The 19366-nt window shown below is 34.4% G+C and overlaps 1 protein-coding gene across 3 annotated transcripts in view; it reads right to left on the reverse strand.

Annotated features, from left to right (window-relative positions):
* Positions 1-2445: 2445 nt before the first annotated feature.
* LOC118183958 (epidermal growth factor-like protein 8) overlaps positions 2446-19366 on the reverse strand; it is a 133610-nt gene continuing 116689 nt past the window's right edge. For all 3 annotated transcript variants that reach the window (XM_035353575.2, XM_035353574.2, XM_085827362.1), the window contains one exon: positions 2446-4061. In XM_035353575.2, the coding sequence (XP_035209466.1) occupies positions 4012-4061 (50 nt within the window). In that variant the 3' untranslated portion in view covers positions 2446-4011. The remainder of the gene's footprint in view (positions 4062-19366) is intronic.

Below are 19366 nucleotides of genomic sequence, written 5' to 3' on the forward strand. Positions count from 1 at the left end.
TGAAGTAAAGGAATACAATGAAGACAGTAATACGCCAAAGCAAATGTTGCACATTGTTTTCGAACTTTCTTCGGTGATAGATTAGTCCAACCCTTTTGAGGATGTCGAAACAAAAATTATACATTGTCATAAGAATGTATCCCAGAAACGCCCAGTATTGTTAATGTTGAATTAATTACTTTTTGGTGTTTCCAAACTTAAATTAGATTTTCTTCAAGTTACACAAAACCTGTTTGCCTCTGTTCTCGCCACTGCAGGTGGTCCTACATACATCCTGTAATTATTCATTGAATTTTCTTCCACGAGAATAATGGTTTACTTGTATTCCAGAAATTTAAAAATAGAACTAAAGTGATGAAATTTAAAGCGATGAAGTTCTTTTTTTTTTCCTCTCTCTAAAGTTATGGCCGTTTCTATTTGCAGTGTCTGCAGTTTGGGAGGAACTAAAACTCGTCGATCCGAAAGTGTTGAGAAGTTCGGGATAGCAGAACAGACAAATGGCTGCCTCAGATTTCAACAATCGAGATGTTTTCTGCGAAAATTTGGAAAAATTGGGTAAAGTCACCCTTGTATTGGTTGTCACAATACGATTAGACTGTACAGCGATTAGTAAGAACGCGCTCCGTCCGAAATTATTCTTAAGTTACGTTTGTATGAATAATGATAGATTACAGGATAAACGATAACATGAAAGTACATCGCAGATCTTTTATATTAATCTCAAATAATATGAAATTTCCTCTCTTACCGTCACACAAAACATTGAAAAATAATTTAATGAATGGTTTTAGATCGAAAAGCAAAAAATGCAGATTCATGATTTTTGCAACGATATGTATTACTGAATTTTTAAGATACCGAATGATATAGATTTTTTGCATATTTATTATTAGATAATTTTATTGCAGGGTACACTAAGAATTAGAGGTCCTTAAACTCTTATAAATATTGTTTAATTTAAATTAGAGAAAACATTTGCGAATATTACTTTTCGTTTGGAGTAAACTTGCTTGACCTCTGGTAAAATGGCTGTGCGCATTACAAGGCAGCATACTAAATGCAGTGTGCTAGAGATAAGAAGAAAAGACAGTCGGGCGAACAAAAATCCCATCCAAGAATAGAAGTTTGCTTTGTTAGAAAATGAAACATTTGCAGAGCAACATCATGAACAGCAGTACATTAAATTCCTGTCAGCACTTTGAATGTAAATGGCAAGAGAAATAAATACTTCAATACGCGAATTTTTTAGATTTGCGTGTTGAAGAGCATGATGTTATATTCGGCATCTATTGTGAAAGAAATATCTTTCTTCATCTTGTTGTAACTCAGTAGTTCTGTGGGTTAATTCTATATACTTAACACAAAACAAATCTCCAGTTAAATGTCATCTTTATGGACTGTCTTCTTGATCAGAATTCAGAAACTTTCTGCTTGATCAGTCTCCATCAAACAAAAAAATTCTGACTCGCCCTGTTTGTTCTATTTACGTACTCATGCCATGAATTAGACTCGTCTGATGTTTGAAGCAAAGATTGAGGGCTATGCGTTAGGAATATATTCTCTCAAATCGTCTACATCTCTTTATAAATTGTACCTCCATTTCCTCTCCATCTAATATGGAGACAGATTACACCACAGATTAATAAATAAATTAAAATTTGCCATTAATTCTTGGTGAGATAAATGTAGGATGTTTCATTAACTTGAGAAAGTTTTCACTTATATGTCGGAAATACAATAATTTTCTGCTTATCCTTGATGGTCTCTTACCGTGAGCCCTTTGAACCTGTGATTATACACGGTGAGAAAGAGCCTATGATCCATGAATGCACAATTATTTTATACAATATAATTATGTTGTATACTCAAGAACTTATGGATGATTCTACCTACAGAATAGTATCGGAAACTCCTTGATTTGTATCTTGGCGAGTAGCTCATTGGTAAATTCATTGACTGACCATTTGGCCAATAGACATGAAACTCCATCCCACAAAATGAGTACACCTGTACGATACCATGCATGCGCGTTTGCATTTAACGTTATAAAAACTACAGCGGTTATTAATGTACCACTATTTTACATTTGAAATGACTCTTCTCGAGCATACTTTAAACTGTGACCTTGAAACATCAATTAAATAAATATGTTACTCAGACATATGCTTTCCCAAAATTTCATTCTTTTAAACTGATTTCTTCTTGGTGCTGGTATTTTATTTTGCATCAATGTATGAACATTTATTCACAGCTAATGCTGAAATCAATTTGCTTTCAAAAGCTTTTGAATTTCCTTGAATTTTTATGGGGAATATTTCATGTAAAAATGTTTTTGCATTTCTTTTATTGAAAATCTGATTCAACTAAGGAATTTACTTCGTTTACAATTAGTACACACATATGCAAATGTATTTTACAAGAATTAAGAAATATCATTGCATATTTTTCTAAATATTTATTACAATTTGTAAATCTTTCCATAATAAATTAGAACACAGAAGTATTCATTTTTTTCATAATTGCAAAAACTTAAATAAAAGTGAATAAATAAAAAATAATTAATAAAATAAATCATATTTAGAACTTTTAAATGCATAGGATGAATATATATTATTTTCCTTTAAAACATGCCATATTTATAGATAGAAAACAGAAAGTAATTTGTGAAAAGTTAATTTAACTGATTCACAACACACACAATTATTTCTTTAGATTTAAAGTTATTCTTTCTTTTTTCAATAAAATCTCAATTGCTTAGGATTAAAGCAAAAATAATGGGGGTGGGGTGATCAGAAGGAGAAAAAAAGAAACAAGGCGGAAGAGGGAAAAAAAGTTTTCTTATTTTATATACATTTTCGCTCAGAAATCATAAATTCTTAAATAATGATCACAATACGTTTATGTATGAAATTCGTGTGCATGCCCGAAAAAATCCTTGTAGGAGTTATTTCTTTAAACACTGAACTTAGAAACGTACTTGCAGCTATAAAGTTTTTAACAATAAGGTACAGATTTCTTAAAAAAGTTTCAAAACTATGGGCAGGAAGGCTTTGTTAAGATAAAATCTAACTTTTTTATTTTTTCTAGAATTCCAGTCCTGTAAATATTAGTAGTCTACTAGTAGCCGAGCGGTAGAATCGTTGAACAGTGGAAGCTCATCCCGGGTTTTAATCTCGGCAAACTTATGTGGCAGTGTTCGTGGCATTCTTCGCGAAATATGTATAATGTGAGTGTGAACTAATTTCTCTTAAAAAGAAGGTATCTTTCCGCTTAGACAAATAGCCCTCTCTTGCTTCACCGTAAATGCAGGTAATATTTATTCACTCATGAAATATTACTTCAATTATATAACTAGAAAAAGTTTCATAACAGTAAGTGTAACATTTATAGCGGTACAGCTTAGGACAGGCTACATATTTAGTAACAAACCATTGCTCAACAAAGCAAATAAGATATATATTTTTTTAGTGTTTTAGATATACAATAAATTTATACTTGTTCTTGAATTTGTGTATGAATTTTGTACACAAAAGAATGGATGCCTTGTTTTTTATAACTTAAAGCATAATGAATATTTTACTAACTGGAGTTTTTTGCTGTATGAGAACAAAAAAAGGTTTCACATTTTTAATATTTAAGTTTGTGTATTTGTTACAGGTACTTAAACAGAACCATCCTTCTCTGACATGAAACAATAACCCTTGGGGAGAATATTTTTAATTTAGGATATATATCTAAGATCAGTGTTTAAAGAAATAAAGTCTATGGGACCGTATTTCGAAATCTCAGTCCATTCGAGCGAATGAAATGCATGTTGCATTTGTTCGCTGCTCTGTAAGTAATGGTAAATGAAGTCCACTAGAACCGTTGTAAACGAATATATAAGTTAGATACATTTCCCAGGAGCATAACTAATCAACTTAGCATCCAAACTTCATTGTGATTACGAAGTTTTGGCATTTGTCTGTCCAAGGACAGTTTGTTCGAAGATTTCTTATGAAGCTTTATATTTCATTTTTGTGGCCGAGGAAAAAATTCCATATCTCCCCTGTTACAGGAACCTGAAAAATTCAAAAGGTTAAAATGGAATATAGAAATTTAGAAAATAATTACATTAAAATAAAATAGCATGTATTGTAAGTTTACATTTAATTTCTTGAAGTATTGCAAATACTTTCCTCTAAATGTTGGAAACAACGAGAATAAAATACAAGGAGCGGCAGGGAAACTACCTTATTTTAAAAATGAATAACACAAATAGTGTAAGCGATATCAGTTTAATTTTTTTCCAAGTTATAGAGAGACACTTAAAAGTTTTTTTTACATATATATGGTTTAAAAATAATATCATTAAGCTGGCCTCCTTTCTGGTCAATCCATTCAGATATTCGAGGTTTGAAGTTTCTTTCCACTTTTATCGGCATATCAACGGGTATGTTGTCGATAACAGCTTGGATATTGTTCTTCAGTTGAGACAGGGTCTTTGGACGTTGAGAGATTTCAGATAGCCCTCCAAAAAAGAAATCACACGGAGCTAAATCAGGCGAGCGCTTTGGCCACTGAAGATCAGCCAGTAAGGAGATAAGGCGTCCAGGGAAATGTTCTCCAAAAAACCATGGTCCAATGTTTCCTATTCTGGACAGTGCACGCCACACTGTCACACGTTCTGTATGAAGGGGCTGCTCATGACGTTCTCGGGGATTCGTGCCACTCCAGTATCGCATGGTTTGCTTATTCACGCAACTGGAAAGATGAAAATGAGCCTCATCGCTAAAGAACACAGGGCATCATGAGGCATATTGTCAAGAAAGGCTTCACATGCATTTTTTCGTAAAAAAAAAATCGCGTGGATTAAGTTTTTGCACCACTGCCAATTTATATGGATGAAAATGCAGTACGTTGAAAAGTACGACTCCACGGCGAAAGCGCGCCCCTCTCTCGTCCACTGGATGATCGGTACTAAACCTACATGACATAAAACGTTAACCACCGCTTTTTTCAATGAGCGACACCCCACCCTTCTCGGCATAAATGCCGCTAGATGGCACGCGTTTCAAATAAGTTCCGCTGCCGCACCCTGTATTATCTCAGTAAATTAAGGATTAAAAAGAAATTAGTAGTGAAACGAGTTTCTCTTTATTAGTTTGGATATGTTATTAGAAATTATTTTAAATATATAACTTAAATCACATTTTAGCTTATTGTTGCATGCATACGCATTTGTAATAGATTGAATGCACCAGTCAGATAATAGATCAATAAAATTTAATTTTATCAAAAGAAATATTTCAGAAATCTGGCATTTTCAACAGAATAACCGTACAAGTGTTCTCATACAGTATAATCAGTAGTTACATTTCAGACTACTCAGAGCGTTAAACAGAACGCACTGAAAAAAGCATCTAAAGAGAAAGCTCGGATTTATCTTAGTTCACTCGGAAATACAACTCGCAACAACAATAGCTAAGCAACTGAAAGCAGATGTTCTCTCTTCGGACTTAAATAGTTTTCAACCGGCCGCCGAGATACCGCCGATATACCGATGCACTTTCTGCATCTCGACATTACTAGAAAGCAATATGAGGATAGAATTACGGTTACAGCTAACATAGTCGTCAATTACATTTATTCAATTGCAATACTTATTACGGTGACACTGGGACCGGACAAAAATGTCGCCATATTTGACGTCCTTTGGCGATTTATCACAAAATTATTTGAGATACCCATTTACTCAATGTTAAATGCACTTGCCCCTGTATTCTTACTTTTTCGGCATAGCTTTCTCTTAAAATTTATCTGGCGCTACATCACACAGAAAAATACAATAATTTTACTTATAATTCTACTAAAATTACCTATCTAAGTACACAATTCGAAACATTGCCGCCTTCCCAAGGATTGCACATCCCGGGCAGTACAAGTTCCTGGACAGGAAGCCATACATACAACTAAGGCATCAATTCTTTAAGTAATTCTTTAAGGACGTCCATGATCCGGGATCTTGGAAGTATCAGCTGCCATCGGAAGGCTTTTCATCATCTGATTCGAATTTCCGGTACAAGAAGCCGTTTCGAATATGGATTGAGTCCCAGAGAACCCCGTATTGTTTTGTCATAGGAGTATAGATCGAAACCTTCAGCAAAAGCGCATTTTTTTTTTTTTTTTTTTTTTTTTTTTTTTTTTTTTTTTGCATCACACTTGTTTGGATGTGAATATAAACTAATAGAAAAATTCTTTCGTCATATAAAAAGTATACAAATAAATGCATTTCCAAGATTTTTTCGCATTTAAACAGAAAGGAAAACTAATGGATATGAAAGGAATAAAAGAAAAGTTTATAAAAAAGTGTTTAAACATGGAATAAATACTTGCTCTGTTGTTAAAGCCTTTGTCTAGGGCTCTAACGATTTCCGTTAACTATCAGATCCCTTCTGCAGTAGAACAAAGGAAAAAAGTAATAATTTATAAATAAAATAATGAAAAATGAAAACAAAGTAATGAAAATATTAGTAATAACCGTAGGTAGAGAAAGCCGGCCATACAGTTAAGTCCGAAAATAGCCCGAATTCAATACGTAAGTGGAGGGTTAATCATGTATGAAATTATAATTATCTTCATAAAAAAATATGAATAAATGACTGTCACGCACTAACTATCTCTTTCTTCGGAACGGTAATGAAACAATTTACAATTGGAAATGAATTAACCTTGGTTCTTTATTAGCAACATAATTAAATCTGCATCCAGTTTGTTATTGCGTGACGAAGAAGTTGAATACTTCTTTTCGAGCATGTACGCAAAAGTAACTATCCGACAGAATGTGAATTTATAATATATTCTGAGCGCTAACTTTTACAAATATTTTCAGTATATTTCTCAAGGTGTCCGCCGATAACATCGCCGCAAAAACATCGCGGACAAAAACGTCGCGGAGAAAACAACGCAAGGAGAAAACGTCGTGCTACAAATTGGTACCCCGAATGTAAATTTAATTGATCCATCCTTTGTTCAGAATAAAATGTTACATTATCCGAAGATTAAATTGCCTATCTGTGATGGTAACGTGAAGAAATGGCTAGGATTTTGGAGTCAATTCCAAAAGATTGATAAAGATCCTACATTAGATAATAATGATAAATTTGCTTATTTGGCACAGGCTATGGAGAAGAATTCTCCCGCAGAGGAAATAGTTAAAAGCTTTCCGCCAACTGGCGATAGTTACAAGAGCGCAATTGAAGCATTGCAAACGCGTTTTGGTAACAAAGAATTACTAACGGAGATTTATATTCGTGATTTGTTAACCCTTGTTATTCAAAAACGAGGTACACACTCTTTTCGGAAACTATACGATGAACTCGAATCTAATCTAAGAGCCTTGGAGATTTTGGGAATAAATAGAGGCAAATATTGCGCGATATTATATCATTGGTAGAATCAGCATTGCCGAATGAGGTCTTAGAAACGTGGGAGAGACTTAGGTTTTCGCGTAAAGGATCAGAAAGTTTAACCGGCGAAAACGCCGAGTTAAGAGAAAGGGAATCTGACTTTGAGCGCCTTTTATGTTTCTTGCGCGGTGAAGTTGAAAGTGAGGAAAGAATTTCTTTAGCAGCTAAATCTTTCAATGTTTTCGATCGATTGGCTCACGATAATAAGAAAGGAAATTCGGGTTTAAAGATAAGAGAACCTCACTTAAAACCTACGGCAGCTGAACTGTTTACTTCTTCTCATGAAGCTAGAAAAGGCTGCATATTTTGTTCCAGTATAAATCATGGTTCTGCGGAATGTTTTCAGGCGCGTAACTTATCGTTGTCGGAAAGAGAAGTTTTGGTCCAAAAGACACGCTCTTGTTATCTGTGTCTGAAATCTGGACATTCTGTCCGACATTATTGTTAAATTAATGAATAGTTTCTATGTTGATAACTGTGTAACAAGTGTCGGAAGTGAAGATGAATTACAGGGCTTCATGAAAGTATCTTCAGATGTTATGGCAGAACGAAAAATTTGAATTACGGGGTTGGGAATATACCGACTGTAGTTTAGAAACAGAAACTGATGCGAATGTATTAGGTTTGTTATGGGAAAAACAAGGCGATACTCTTCAAATAAATGTTGCTAATTTGCAAAAATCTTTGTTTCGAGAAAGTCACGAAAAGAAGTATTTTGGCAATAGCCTAAATACTTCTAAAGTATTTAGGCTATTGCCAAAATACTTCTTTTCGTGTAATCTAAAGTATTTGATCTAAAGTATTTGATCCCATCGGTATAACATGTCCAGTCCTTATATTACCTAAGATGTTATTACAGCGTACATGGGAAACAAAAGTAAAATGTCACGAAGAAGTTAACACTGAAATTAAAAGTAAATTTTTGAAATGGGTAAAAAACATTTTTCTTTTGAAAAACATTAAAATTACAAGGTGGATACGATATCAGCCAAAACAGTGTTCAATACATGTTTTCTGTGACGCCAGTCAAGCAGCGTATGAGGCAGTAGTTTTCCTTCGTGTAGAAGAACCTGAATCAGTTAAAGTCCAGTTGCTTCAAGCTAGGTCTAGAGTTTCCCTTTGTGGTAAAAAGGAAACGACTATTGTAAGATTGGAATTGTTAGCAGCAGCTATTGCATCTCGTCTTGCTGCAGACGTTCTAAAAGTACATTTTTCTGGACAGATTCAACTACTGTCCTTGCATGGATAAAAAGAGAAGAAATGTACACGATACTGTGTGACTGTGAAGCGATTCTTAATGACCGACCGTTGACAGTAATTCCTTCCGATCCTGAATTTAAAGCTTAAACTCCTGCCGACTTTTTAAAAGAAATTAGAACTAGTAGTTTGCGGGATATAAAATACGGTATTAAATCAAGTAATTTACAAAGAAGATTTCAGTATATTCAAACTGTACGAGAAGCATTTAAAAATAGATTTCGTAAAGAATATTTGGGAATTCGAAAGGTTTCGCATAAAAGAGCTGAAAGGAAAATTACTAGTAAATTAGATGATATTGTTTTGATCGGTAGTAGTGACAAAAGACTTTTTTGGCAACTTGGTCGTGTCATAGAACTACTTCCAGAACCTGATGGAATAAATCGGCTTGCAAGAGTAAAGACACGAAATGGAATTTTGCTTAGAGCGGTTCGAGCTCTGTATCCTTTAGAGGTAGTGCAAAATGATGTCCCCGTGAAGCTGCAGAATGAAAAACAAGATTCGTTGTCTGAACTTAAACTCAACGTAGATGATAAATCTGTGAGACCTGTAACTCGATCTGGTAGAACTGTAACTCCGCCAGACAGACTGGCATATTAAAGCTCTTTGGCATTGTTTTACTTTGTTGTGAAAGTTCACTTTTTCTCCCTTAGGTGGAAGGATGTTAAATATTTGCATAATCGCCTGTAGTAACGGCAACCGCCGTCAATAAAAGGAGGTGCTTTCCTTAGTGGCACCACAGTTCATTTTAGTTCGAGCTAGAGTGGACCTGCCCGGGGGAGAAGCCAGGGGATGATAGATTCCGGTTCCCGTCTTGTTCTGGTTCCAGTCCTGTTCCGGTTCCCGTCTTGTTCAGGATCCAGTCCTGTTCCAGTTCCCGTCTTGTTCAGGATCCAGTCCTGTTCCAGTTCCAGTCCGGCCGTTTGGTGTCCGCCGATAACATCGCGTACGAAAACGTCGCGGAGAAAACAACGCAAGGCGAAAACATCGTGCTACAAAACATCGTGAGAGAAATCATCGCAAAGAGAAAACATCGCAGTCCTAAAACATCGTGGTACAAAACATCGTCGTCGAAAATAAAGCGGTTCAAAAACTTCGCAGTTTAAAAACATCGTCGTCGAAAATATCGTGGTAAAAAATAAAGTATCTACAAATCATCGCATGACGATAACATCGCAGACATGCTTTTTCCATACATGCTTTAATAACTGTAAATGAATATTCCTATAAAGATTTGTGAGCGCAAAATGTAAAGAAGGATAATTTTTACTTTCACATTTTTTATTAACTAATAAATTTTTTCTGAAAAAGTAAGAAGGAAACTTAAGCATAGAAAATTAAATACAACTTATAGACTATACTTTTCACGAAAAATTACCAGTAAAAACTTTATAAAAATTATTTATTAATGGCCTTTGTTAGTTAACTATGTCGGTTTAAAATTCTATTAATTGCTATAAGTTGCATTAATTTGCTATGCTTAAATTTCCTTCTTACTTTTTCAGAAAAAATTTATTAGTTAATAAAAAAATGTGAAAGTAAATTATCCTTCTTTCCATTTTGCGCTCACAAATCATTATGGGAATATCCATTTACAGTTATTAACGCATGTTTGCGAAAAGCATGTATGAAAAAAGCATGTCTGCGATGTTATCGTCAAGCGATGATTTGTAGATACTTTATTTTTTACCACGATATTTTCGACGACGATGTTTTTAAATTGCGAAGTTTTTGAACCGCTTTATTTTCGACGACGATGTTTTGTACAACGATGTTTTCGAACTGCGATGTTTTCTCCCACGATGTTTTGTAGCACGACGTTTTCGCCTTGTGTTGTTTTCTCCGGGACGTTATCGTCCGCGATGTTTTCGGCTGTAACCGGCCGTTTAAGTCCAAAACACGTAGGAGCGGAAGTCTGAATCCAGCGAATGGATTCAGACATATGCCGAAAGGGCTAGATGGATTTTGTCTTTTAAAAGAAAGTGTCCTTCGCCGTGCCGGCATAGCTGTTACTTTAAAGCACTTTGAATGTTTTCCACCTAAGATGTTAAGTTTTCGTTTATGATGTTAAGTTTTCATCATTTTTGAAGTTGCAGTTGAATAAACCTTTAAGTTTTAGACAAGGTTTTTGTGTTCCTCAGAAAATTTTAGATTCGAAGTCAGATATATCACAAAATCAACAAAACTTTCCTGGCACGCTTCCAACAAGATCTCTACCTTTTACTTTTTTTCTTTCTTTTCAGATTGGACATCTCTATCCTTGCCAAGCATCCAACAAGAGCTGCCCGTGAAAAGTGAAAGAGCTACAACTCCCGTTTTTTGAATCAGTTCCGGACCGAACCGTCCAGATGTATCGATTTTTACCGCAACCCTATTACGAAGAGAGAAATGCAGTTTGCACCGATTTGAACAACATGCTCCTGGAAATGAAAATCCCTGTTAGTCATTACACGCGGGGTTACACAACGAAATATTCACTACTGAAGGAGCAGATACAAGATACTTCTCATGATACCCTGCACTCTAACTCAATCGGCGTAGATTTTCTGCTACCGTGATTATTGACGCGCTCAAGAAAATCGAACTCCTGTCTTCAAAAGCACACAGTAGCAGTAGAAAATGCGAAACCATTCATTTTTGATGTAAGCTTCTCTGTAGTAATTGTTGATTACTCTTTTGGCAGTGAAAAAAAGGATATGGTTGTCAGTTATTTGGAGATTATTGGCCCCTTTCTTTCTAAACAAACCTATTTTATCATTTCCATGAAGGCCACAGTGGGATGGTATCCATTGCATGGCAACTTCTTTGCTCTCCTGAGCTAAGTTGTTTAGAAACTGCTGACATTTCGAAACATCAACAGACACTGTTGATTCAAAAATCAAACGTAATCGAATGTAAGTCCGATCATTTGGGTACTTTCACAAAATACTCATTCCACCCTAGCAATATACATCAAAAATACTAAACACACCCCTAAAATACTAATTCAGAAGTCAAACAACAAAAATCAGCGTTAATTTACAAAATTTTCACAGGACTAGTTTCGATGGTTTTACAGAACCATCATCTTCAGCTGCAAAACCGCGGTTTTGCAGCGGTTTGGCGGTTTTGCAGCTGAAGATGATGGTTCGGTAAAACCATCGAAACTAGTCCTGTGAAAATTTTGTAAATTAACGCTGATTTTTGTTGTTTGACTTCTGAATTAGTATTTACATCCCTAAAATATTTGAAAAGAAGAAATTTCAAAATCCCTACACTATTGCTGTCAGAACTTCAGCTCCTAATGACTTCTTTCCCGCACATGCTCCCAGTAGATTCAACAAAAATTTTAATTACAAAATCAGTTAAGATTTAGGACTCTCAGAATTCCTTTGCAAAATTTTAGAGACTGTCAATGTATGTTCTGAAAGTAGCTCTCTTCTGCACAATCTTCAGCATATACTAGATCTAGTCAAAATCCTTGAAAATTAAATGTGATTTACTAAGTTTCAGCTTTATAGATGACGGCCGAGACTCCGTCATCTTTAAAGCTGACTCTCTCTCCAAATTCTTCGACATCTACGCATGTTCAGGACACATTTCAGCCCTCAACAGATGTCGCTACTTGCATAGCTCAGATGACATGAAAACACGCTTTCATTTTCATCAGAAGCTGCTTTGATTTGCAGGTATTATGACACGTTCCTCGCAGAATTTTTTGATGATGTCCTGCTCGACGCTTACTGATACAAACACAAACAACCACTACAGAGACAGTGGCTCTCTGAAGGGAGAGAACCCTTCAGATCGTTTTCTGACGGAGAGCATCAGCATCCGAATTCTTCATATGTAAGGCTTGTATCGAAAACAAGAATGAATTTTTTCACTTCTTGGAAACCTGATTTTCTCGTGAAAACAATTAAAGAAGCTGGGTGTTGAAGCGAGAATCGGATAAATTATGAAGTTTTCGAGGTTTTATTGTAAATAGTTTTTCGCATGTATTTTAGCCCAGAAATAATGGTATACATACCTTTACCTCGCACTTCTGGTCTAGTAATTGTTTCAATATTACAAGGCGTTGTTTATCGACACATTCACGAATATTATTCTCCTGAGAATATTATTATTTTAATTCTCCCGGAATTTTTTGTTTTAGTTGTCTAACTACTTATGAAAAATAATTTAAGCAAGTAAAATAACAAATTTCAGGAAAATCATTCATGACCTGATAGTGGGCAGCGGCTTGCCGTTTGAGAAACATTGCATATATTTAGTTTCTTACACGTAGAACATTGTTATCTTTTCTTTGCATTGTTGATTTCTGAAGCATAAATTTGGACTTTAAGTTCAAATATGGAAATTTTCTTTCTTAATGAAATAAACTGTACATATTGTTATGGATTTTGTATACATAAGTAGATACATAGTTGATTTTAGTTCTGTTATATGCGAAACTGTACTTTTCTGTGTAATATAACGTGAAATATCTAAAGAGGAATGATATGCCGGAATAGTAAGAATACAGGGGCAAGTCATTTAACATTGAGTAAATGGGTATCTCGGTCATTTCGCGAGATATCGCTTAGCTGGCAACGTTTTGGGGGGATAATTTTTCTCTCCAAATTTGGCGAGAAATCGCCAAAAGTTGCTAAACTCGGCGACCATCTCACGAAATTGGGGGCCGGTCTCTATATCACCGTAATAGGTATTGTAACTGAGTAAATATAATTGATTAGTATATTAGCTGTAACCGTAACACGACCCTCATATTGCTTTCCAGTCAAAAAGTCAGAAATACCTCGGTGGCCGGGTGAAAAACTATATAAGGCCGTCTAGATCATTTGCTCTCAGATGTTGTTATTAGCTATTAGCTCAGCATGAGTTCCGAGCATAGCTTCGCTCTTTTAGCTGTGCTTTACATTGCGTCGTCTTTAACGTTCATAGTAGTTTGAAGTGTAACTACTGATTGTACTCTGATATTGTGAAGAGTTGTACGACTATTTTTGTACAAAGTTCCAGATCTCTGAAGTGTTTATTTCGATAAAATAAATTTCATAAACCTATTATCGGAGCTGTGTGTGTTCAATATATTGCGAACCCGTAATATAACGCACGCAACAATATTTTAATGAATAACATCAATCGAAACGAATGCTTAATTAAAAGCAATTTAAAATGCCATAAAGCAGATAATAATATTTTCAAAATTTTTAGGAAACCACGTGACTGGTATATCGTATTATTAAAATCTCAGTTATCATTTTAAAAATAGAAAATTATCTAATTTCTTAAGAGGCTACGCCCGAAATGTCTCAGGCAGGGCTTGTCGAGATTCTTTTCTGGGTTTTTTCTCGCAAAAGACCTTGAAAAGAAGTTCAGAACGAGCTTGGACTGTTTGAATTTTTATTACTACTTCTATTCCGATAGATAAAGAATAATAAGAAAGAAACTATAGGCATTGGCTTATTTGTTGAATTGATTTTATTATCTTTTATCTCTAGGTTGAGGAAATCCCAACCTAGAGATTTACTCCATTCTAATTAACTATTCATTTGCCATACCATTTACGTTCACAAAGTTCACTAAATCAATTTGTAGCATGCACGAGCGAGTGATCAATAGGTTAACGAATAAGAATAGAAATAATTAATAATAATCAAAAAAAAAATCTAAAGCTTTTAGAAGATATTAATCTAATGAAAACTTAAAAATAATTTGAAAATTAATTTTTTTATTTAGAAACTTGTAAAGCTGCTGTAATATACAGTCCTTTCTCTTAAGTCTATATTGTTTTCATATAAAGTAATTAATACCTTTTTTCGTCGTTTATTTTATACATTATTTATTATTCTAATTTCGCATCCTTTCATAATCCAGACGCAAATCTGTGCTAAATATATTGAAATATACACAAAAACGAGTAAATCTCATACTGGCGAGTTTACGCTTAATGTTCATTTGACATTATTGTGCAAGAAGTAATTAATTTAAATTGAAAAACTGCATGTATTTATAGATCAAACAACAAACAGCATACAAAAGCCAATCATATCAAACTTTTCTCTGAGAATTATAAGACAACAAATTTGTCTGTGTGGCCTTTATTATAGCCATCAACAAAACAATAAAAAATATACTTAATCATTTTTTGTATGCAAAGATAAGTTAAAAAATAAAAAATTAAATGGGAGAATAATATTATTAACATAAGTACACACGGTTTAAGAAGCATTATTCGTTTCCTTAGTTATGCTAAATTACATGTTAGAACTAATTCAGAAGTCAAACAACAAAAATCAGCGTTATACCTACAAAAATTTTTCACAGGACTAGTTTCGATGGTTTTACCGAACCATCATCTTCATCTGCAAAACCGCAAATGAAGAAGATAGGAAATAATGTTTAGATAAGATAAGAAAGCCTGGACAAGAATAAGCAAGTGGCGCCATCTGTTGACGAAACAAGAACTAAAACATAATTTCTCTAAAAGCCGAAGGCAAATTTGGATTGGAATTAAGATCGTTAACTAGAACAGAAAGATTTTTATGAATGTGAAATGCCTCTAGAAAATCAAGTTCTCCAATGGAAGATGTTTTTTGAATAATTTTGGCAGCAGAAAAATTGAAAGTGTGATTTTCGGACCATCAATGTTGAGCAACAGAAGACTTCTGTGTTTCCTTTTTTCTAACATATGCCTCATGTTCTTTGACGCGAAGTTTTAAGGCTCTCTTAGTTTGGCCAATGTAAATTAAACCGCACTGGCAAGGAATCCTATAAATACCCCAGGAATTCATATCCGGAATGGGGTCCTTGAGTATAGAAGTTGGAATTTTATTGATGGGAGAATAAACAACCCGAAAGTTAAATTTCTGCAAAATATGTGCAACTTTATAGCTAATTGATGGAAAGAAGGGAATGACATAGCTAATGATGGAAAGAAGAATTTTTATAATCTCCTAAAATAAGAGTGTGGCTTTTAGTGTGTTGAGATGAGAATTTTTTAACTGCTTGATTAATAATGTTGGGTGAAAAGCCCCTGTCAATAGCTATTGCTTTTAAATAATTTAGTTCTTCATCAAGGGCTAGTTTGGAGGAGCAAACTTGAAGAGCTCGGAAAACATAGGAATAAAATGAAGCTAACTTTTGTTTAGTCGGATGACATGATTTAAAGTGTGGTGGAAAGCAAACCGATGAAGGTTTACGGTAAACTGTAGTACTGAAGTTGGATGTGTTACGTGTGACCAGAATGTCGAGAAACGGAAGAGAATTGCAAGTCTCAAGTTCAAAAGTGAACTGAATAGCAGGATCAATAGAATTCATTGTTGAAAGAACTTTATTTAAATCATCTTTATTACCTTCAAACAGGGTAAAAGTATCGTCTACGTAGCGGAACCATGCCGGGAAGTTTAAAGTTTCAAACAATTTTGATTCATAATAATGCATGTAGATATCAGCCAGGATGGGACTGAGGGGGCTTCCCATGGCTAATCCCACATTTTGCTTGTAATATTTATTTTGGAAAACAAAATGTGTTTGTTTCAAACAGAGTTGAGTGAGAGAAATGAAATTCGATGCAAGAGAAATGAAATTCGCGAAGTCTGGTTTCTAGACATCTTAATGCACCCTCCACTGGAACATTGGTGAATAATGATTTTACATCAAAAGAAACCATGAGTAAATTACTAGGAGAAATATTTTTAACCTTTTTTACAAACTCTATTGAATTTTTTATAATGTAAATGTTATTGTCTAATAGAGTGGAAAATCTAGAAACTAAATATTTAGCTAAAGGATACGAGGCAGTACCTAAATTTGATGCAATAGGGCGGAAAGGAATACCACTTTTATGAATTTTGGGAAGAGCATATATTCTGGCACAATTCGCAACAGATGGGATAAGCGAATGTTTTAAGTTGCTTGAAATGATTTGCGAAGATTTGATCGCAGTTTTTATTTTGGATAAGTCCGAAGGTGAAGGATCTTTAGGGATCGGATTATATGTTCCTTCGTTTAAGAGTTTAGTGACACCATCGATGTAAGTGTTCTTATCCATGACGACTATCTGGCCACCTTTGTCGGCCTTTGAAATGATAATATCCGGGTTAGAATGAATTTCGCGCATTGTAGCTCTTTCTCTCGCAGTTAGATTTGGTTTCAAAGGTTTATTATTGAATTTCACATTATGAGCGATAAGATGCCTAATCATTTCTTTCTGTGAATCTGAAACTTTACTGAACTTGAAAACTTTTTCGATAGGAGTCAAAATCTTTGGAATCGAGTGTTTACAGGTTTGTGAGAAGTTAAGCCCTCTCAGCCCCCTCAGCCCCCTCAGTCCCATCCTGGCTGATATCTACATGCATTATTATGAATCAAAATTGTTTGAAACTTTAAACTTCCCGGCATGGTTCCGCTACGTAGACGATACTTTTACCCTGTTTGAAGGTAATAAAGATGATTTAAATAAAGTTCTTTCAACAATGAATTCTATTGATCCTGCTATTCAGTTCACTTTTGAACTTGAGACTTGCAATTCTCTTCCGTTTCTCGACATTCTGGTCACACGTAACACATCCAACTTCAGTACTACAGTTTACCGCAAACCTTCATCGGTTTGCCTTCCACCACACTTTAAATCATGTCATCCGACTAAACAAAAGTTAGCTTCATTTTATTCCTATGTTTTCCGTGCTCTTCAAGTTTGCTCCTCCAAACTAGCCCTTGATGAAGAACTAAATTATTTAAAAGCAATAGCTATTGACAGGGGCTTTTCACCCAACATTATTAATCAAGCAGTTAAAAAATTCTCATCTCAACACACTAAAAGCCACACTCTTATTTTAGGAGATTATAAAAATTCTGTTGTCATTCCCTTCTTTCCATCAATTAGCTATAAAGTTGCACATATTTTGCAGAAATTTAACTTTCGGGTTGTTTATTCTCCCATCAATAAAATTCCAACTTCTATACTCAAGGACCCCATTCCGGATATGAATTCCTGGGGTATTTATAGGATTCCTTGCCAGTGTGGTTTAATTTACATTGGCCAAACTAAGAGAGCCTTAAAATTTCGCGTCAAAGAACATGAGGCATATGCTTGAAAAAAGGAAACACAGAAGTCTTCTGTTGCTCAACATTGTTGGTCCGAAAATCACACTTTCAATTTTTCTGCTGCCAAAATTATTCAAAAAACATCTTCCATTGGAGAACTGGATTTTCTAGAGGCATTTCACATTCATAAAAATCTTTCTGTTCTAGGTAACGATCCTAATTCCAATCCAAATTTGCCTTCGGCTTTTAGAGAAATTATGTTTTAGTTCTGGTTTCGCCAACAGATGGCGCCACTTGCTTATTCTTGTCCAGGCTTTCTTATCTTATCTAATCATTATTTCCCATCTTGTTCATTTGCGGTTTTGCAGCTGAAGATGATGGTTCGGTAAAACCATCGAAACTAGTCCTGTGAAAAATTTTTGTAGGTATAACGCTGATTTTTGTTGTTTGACTTCTGAATTGGTATTTGTTCGGCGTGTTATTGTGTCTAATGTTAGAACTAGTTAATTAATTGCTTAAGGCAAAGCAACTTCTCACAACGCTTACCTGTAGAGGAAGGATGAAAGGGAAATTTATGGAGTTCTTTCAAAGAGAAATTTTTTAATTTTGACATATTAAGCATGTAAAAAAAAATACGAAAGCACCAAGCAGTTAGAGCGCTCGCCAGTATTTGAAACCAGTTTGAATTACCAGGTGTTAGGGATAGTTACTCGGCCACTGAAGAGCAAAATTCTTTTTCAAGAAATTAAAAATGTATCTAATATAATAAATTATAACAGTCTAGAAAATGTGCTGTGTGTAAGAAAAATTATTTATGTGATACACACATTTTACTTTTCGCTGTTTTTATATTTTGGTATCATCATACTTAAGGTGAAACTTAAATTCAAAAGGCGATCTAAAATTTAAACACATATTGATATTAATATTTGAAATTTGTAAAGAACATGTTTAAAATGTTAGAACTTTCTCTGAGATTTTGCTTCACTTAGAATCAGAGGTGTGAGTTTGTCCGACACATTACTTTCTCCTTTGATGTCTACTGATCTTCTCGGAGATTCTGATGCTGAGAATTAAAAAATAAATAAATAAAGGCTTTACAAAAGTTTCAGAATTATATTACCTAAAAAATGTCCTTATAATGAGACTATTATTAAATTTGAAATGTATAAATTTCAAATTTGAAATGAATATGGGCAAAGAAAATTATTTTCTGTGGAACAATTTTTCATTGAGCTGAAAACTCATTCAGCTTCAGTAACACTAATAGTGACAGTCTCCGTAATAATTTTAACATTCTGTAAACTATTAAGAATTTCATTATAATGTTTTCCCATTAAAGCCAACCGAATAAAATTTCAAAATTAATTATATTTATTTCGTAATTTACTTAATACTTTATTTAATATAAAATTACGTATTAAGATGTTTCCCTTGGAATAAAAAACAAGCAAACAAAAAGAACAAGAGGCTAATAAAAACTACACACACATTTAACAAAGGGCTCGATCGAGCTCCCTTAAGCTCACCTCTGTTTAGATTTAGAAGGTAATATATTAATTACTACACTCGCATTTTGTTTCGACTTCTGGAATGCGCTTTCATTTCTAACCTTCTCTAGATCGAAACTAAAG

The sequence above is a fragment of the Stegodyphus dumicola genome, chromosome 1 (genome assembly GCF_044657685.1).
Source record: "Stegodyphus dumicola isolate Sdum_Otavi_A_Nest chromosome 1, ASM4465768v1".
In the NCBI taxonomy this organism is placed as follows: Eukaryota; Metazoa; Arthropoda; class Arachnida; order Araneae; family Eresidae; genus Stegodyphus; species Stegodyphus dumicola.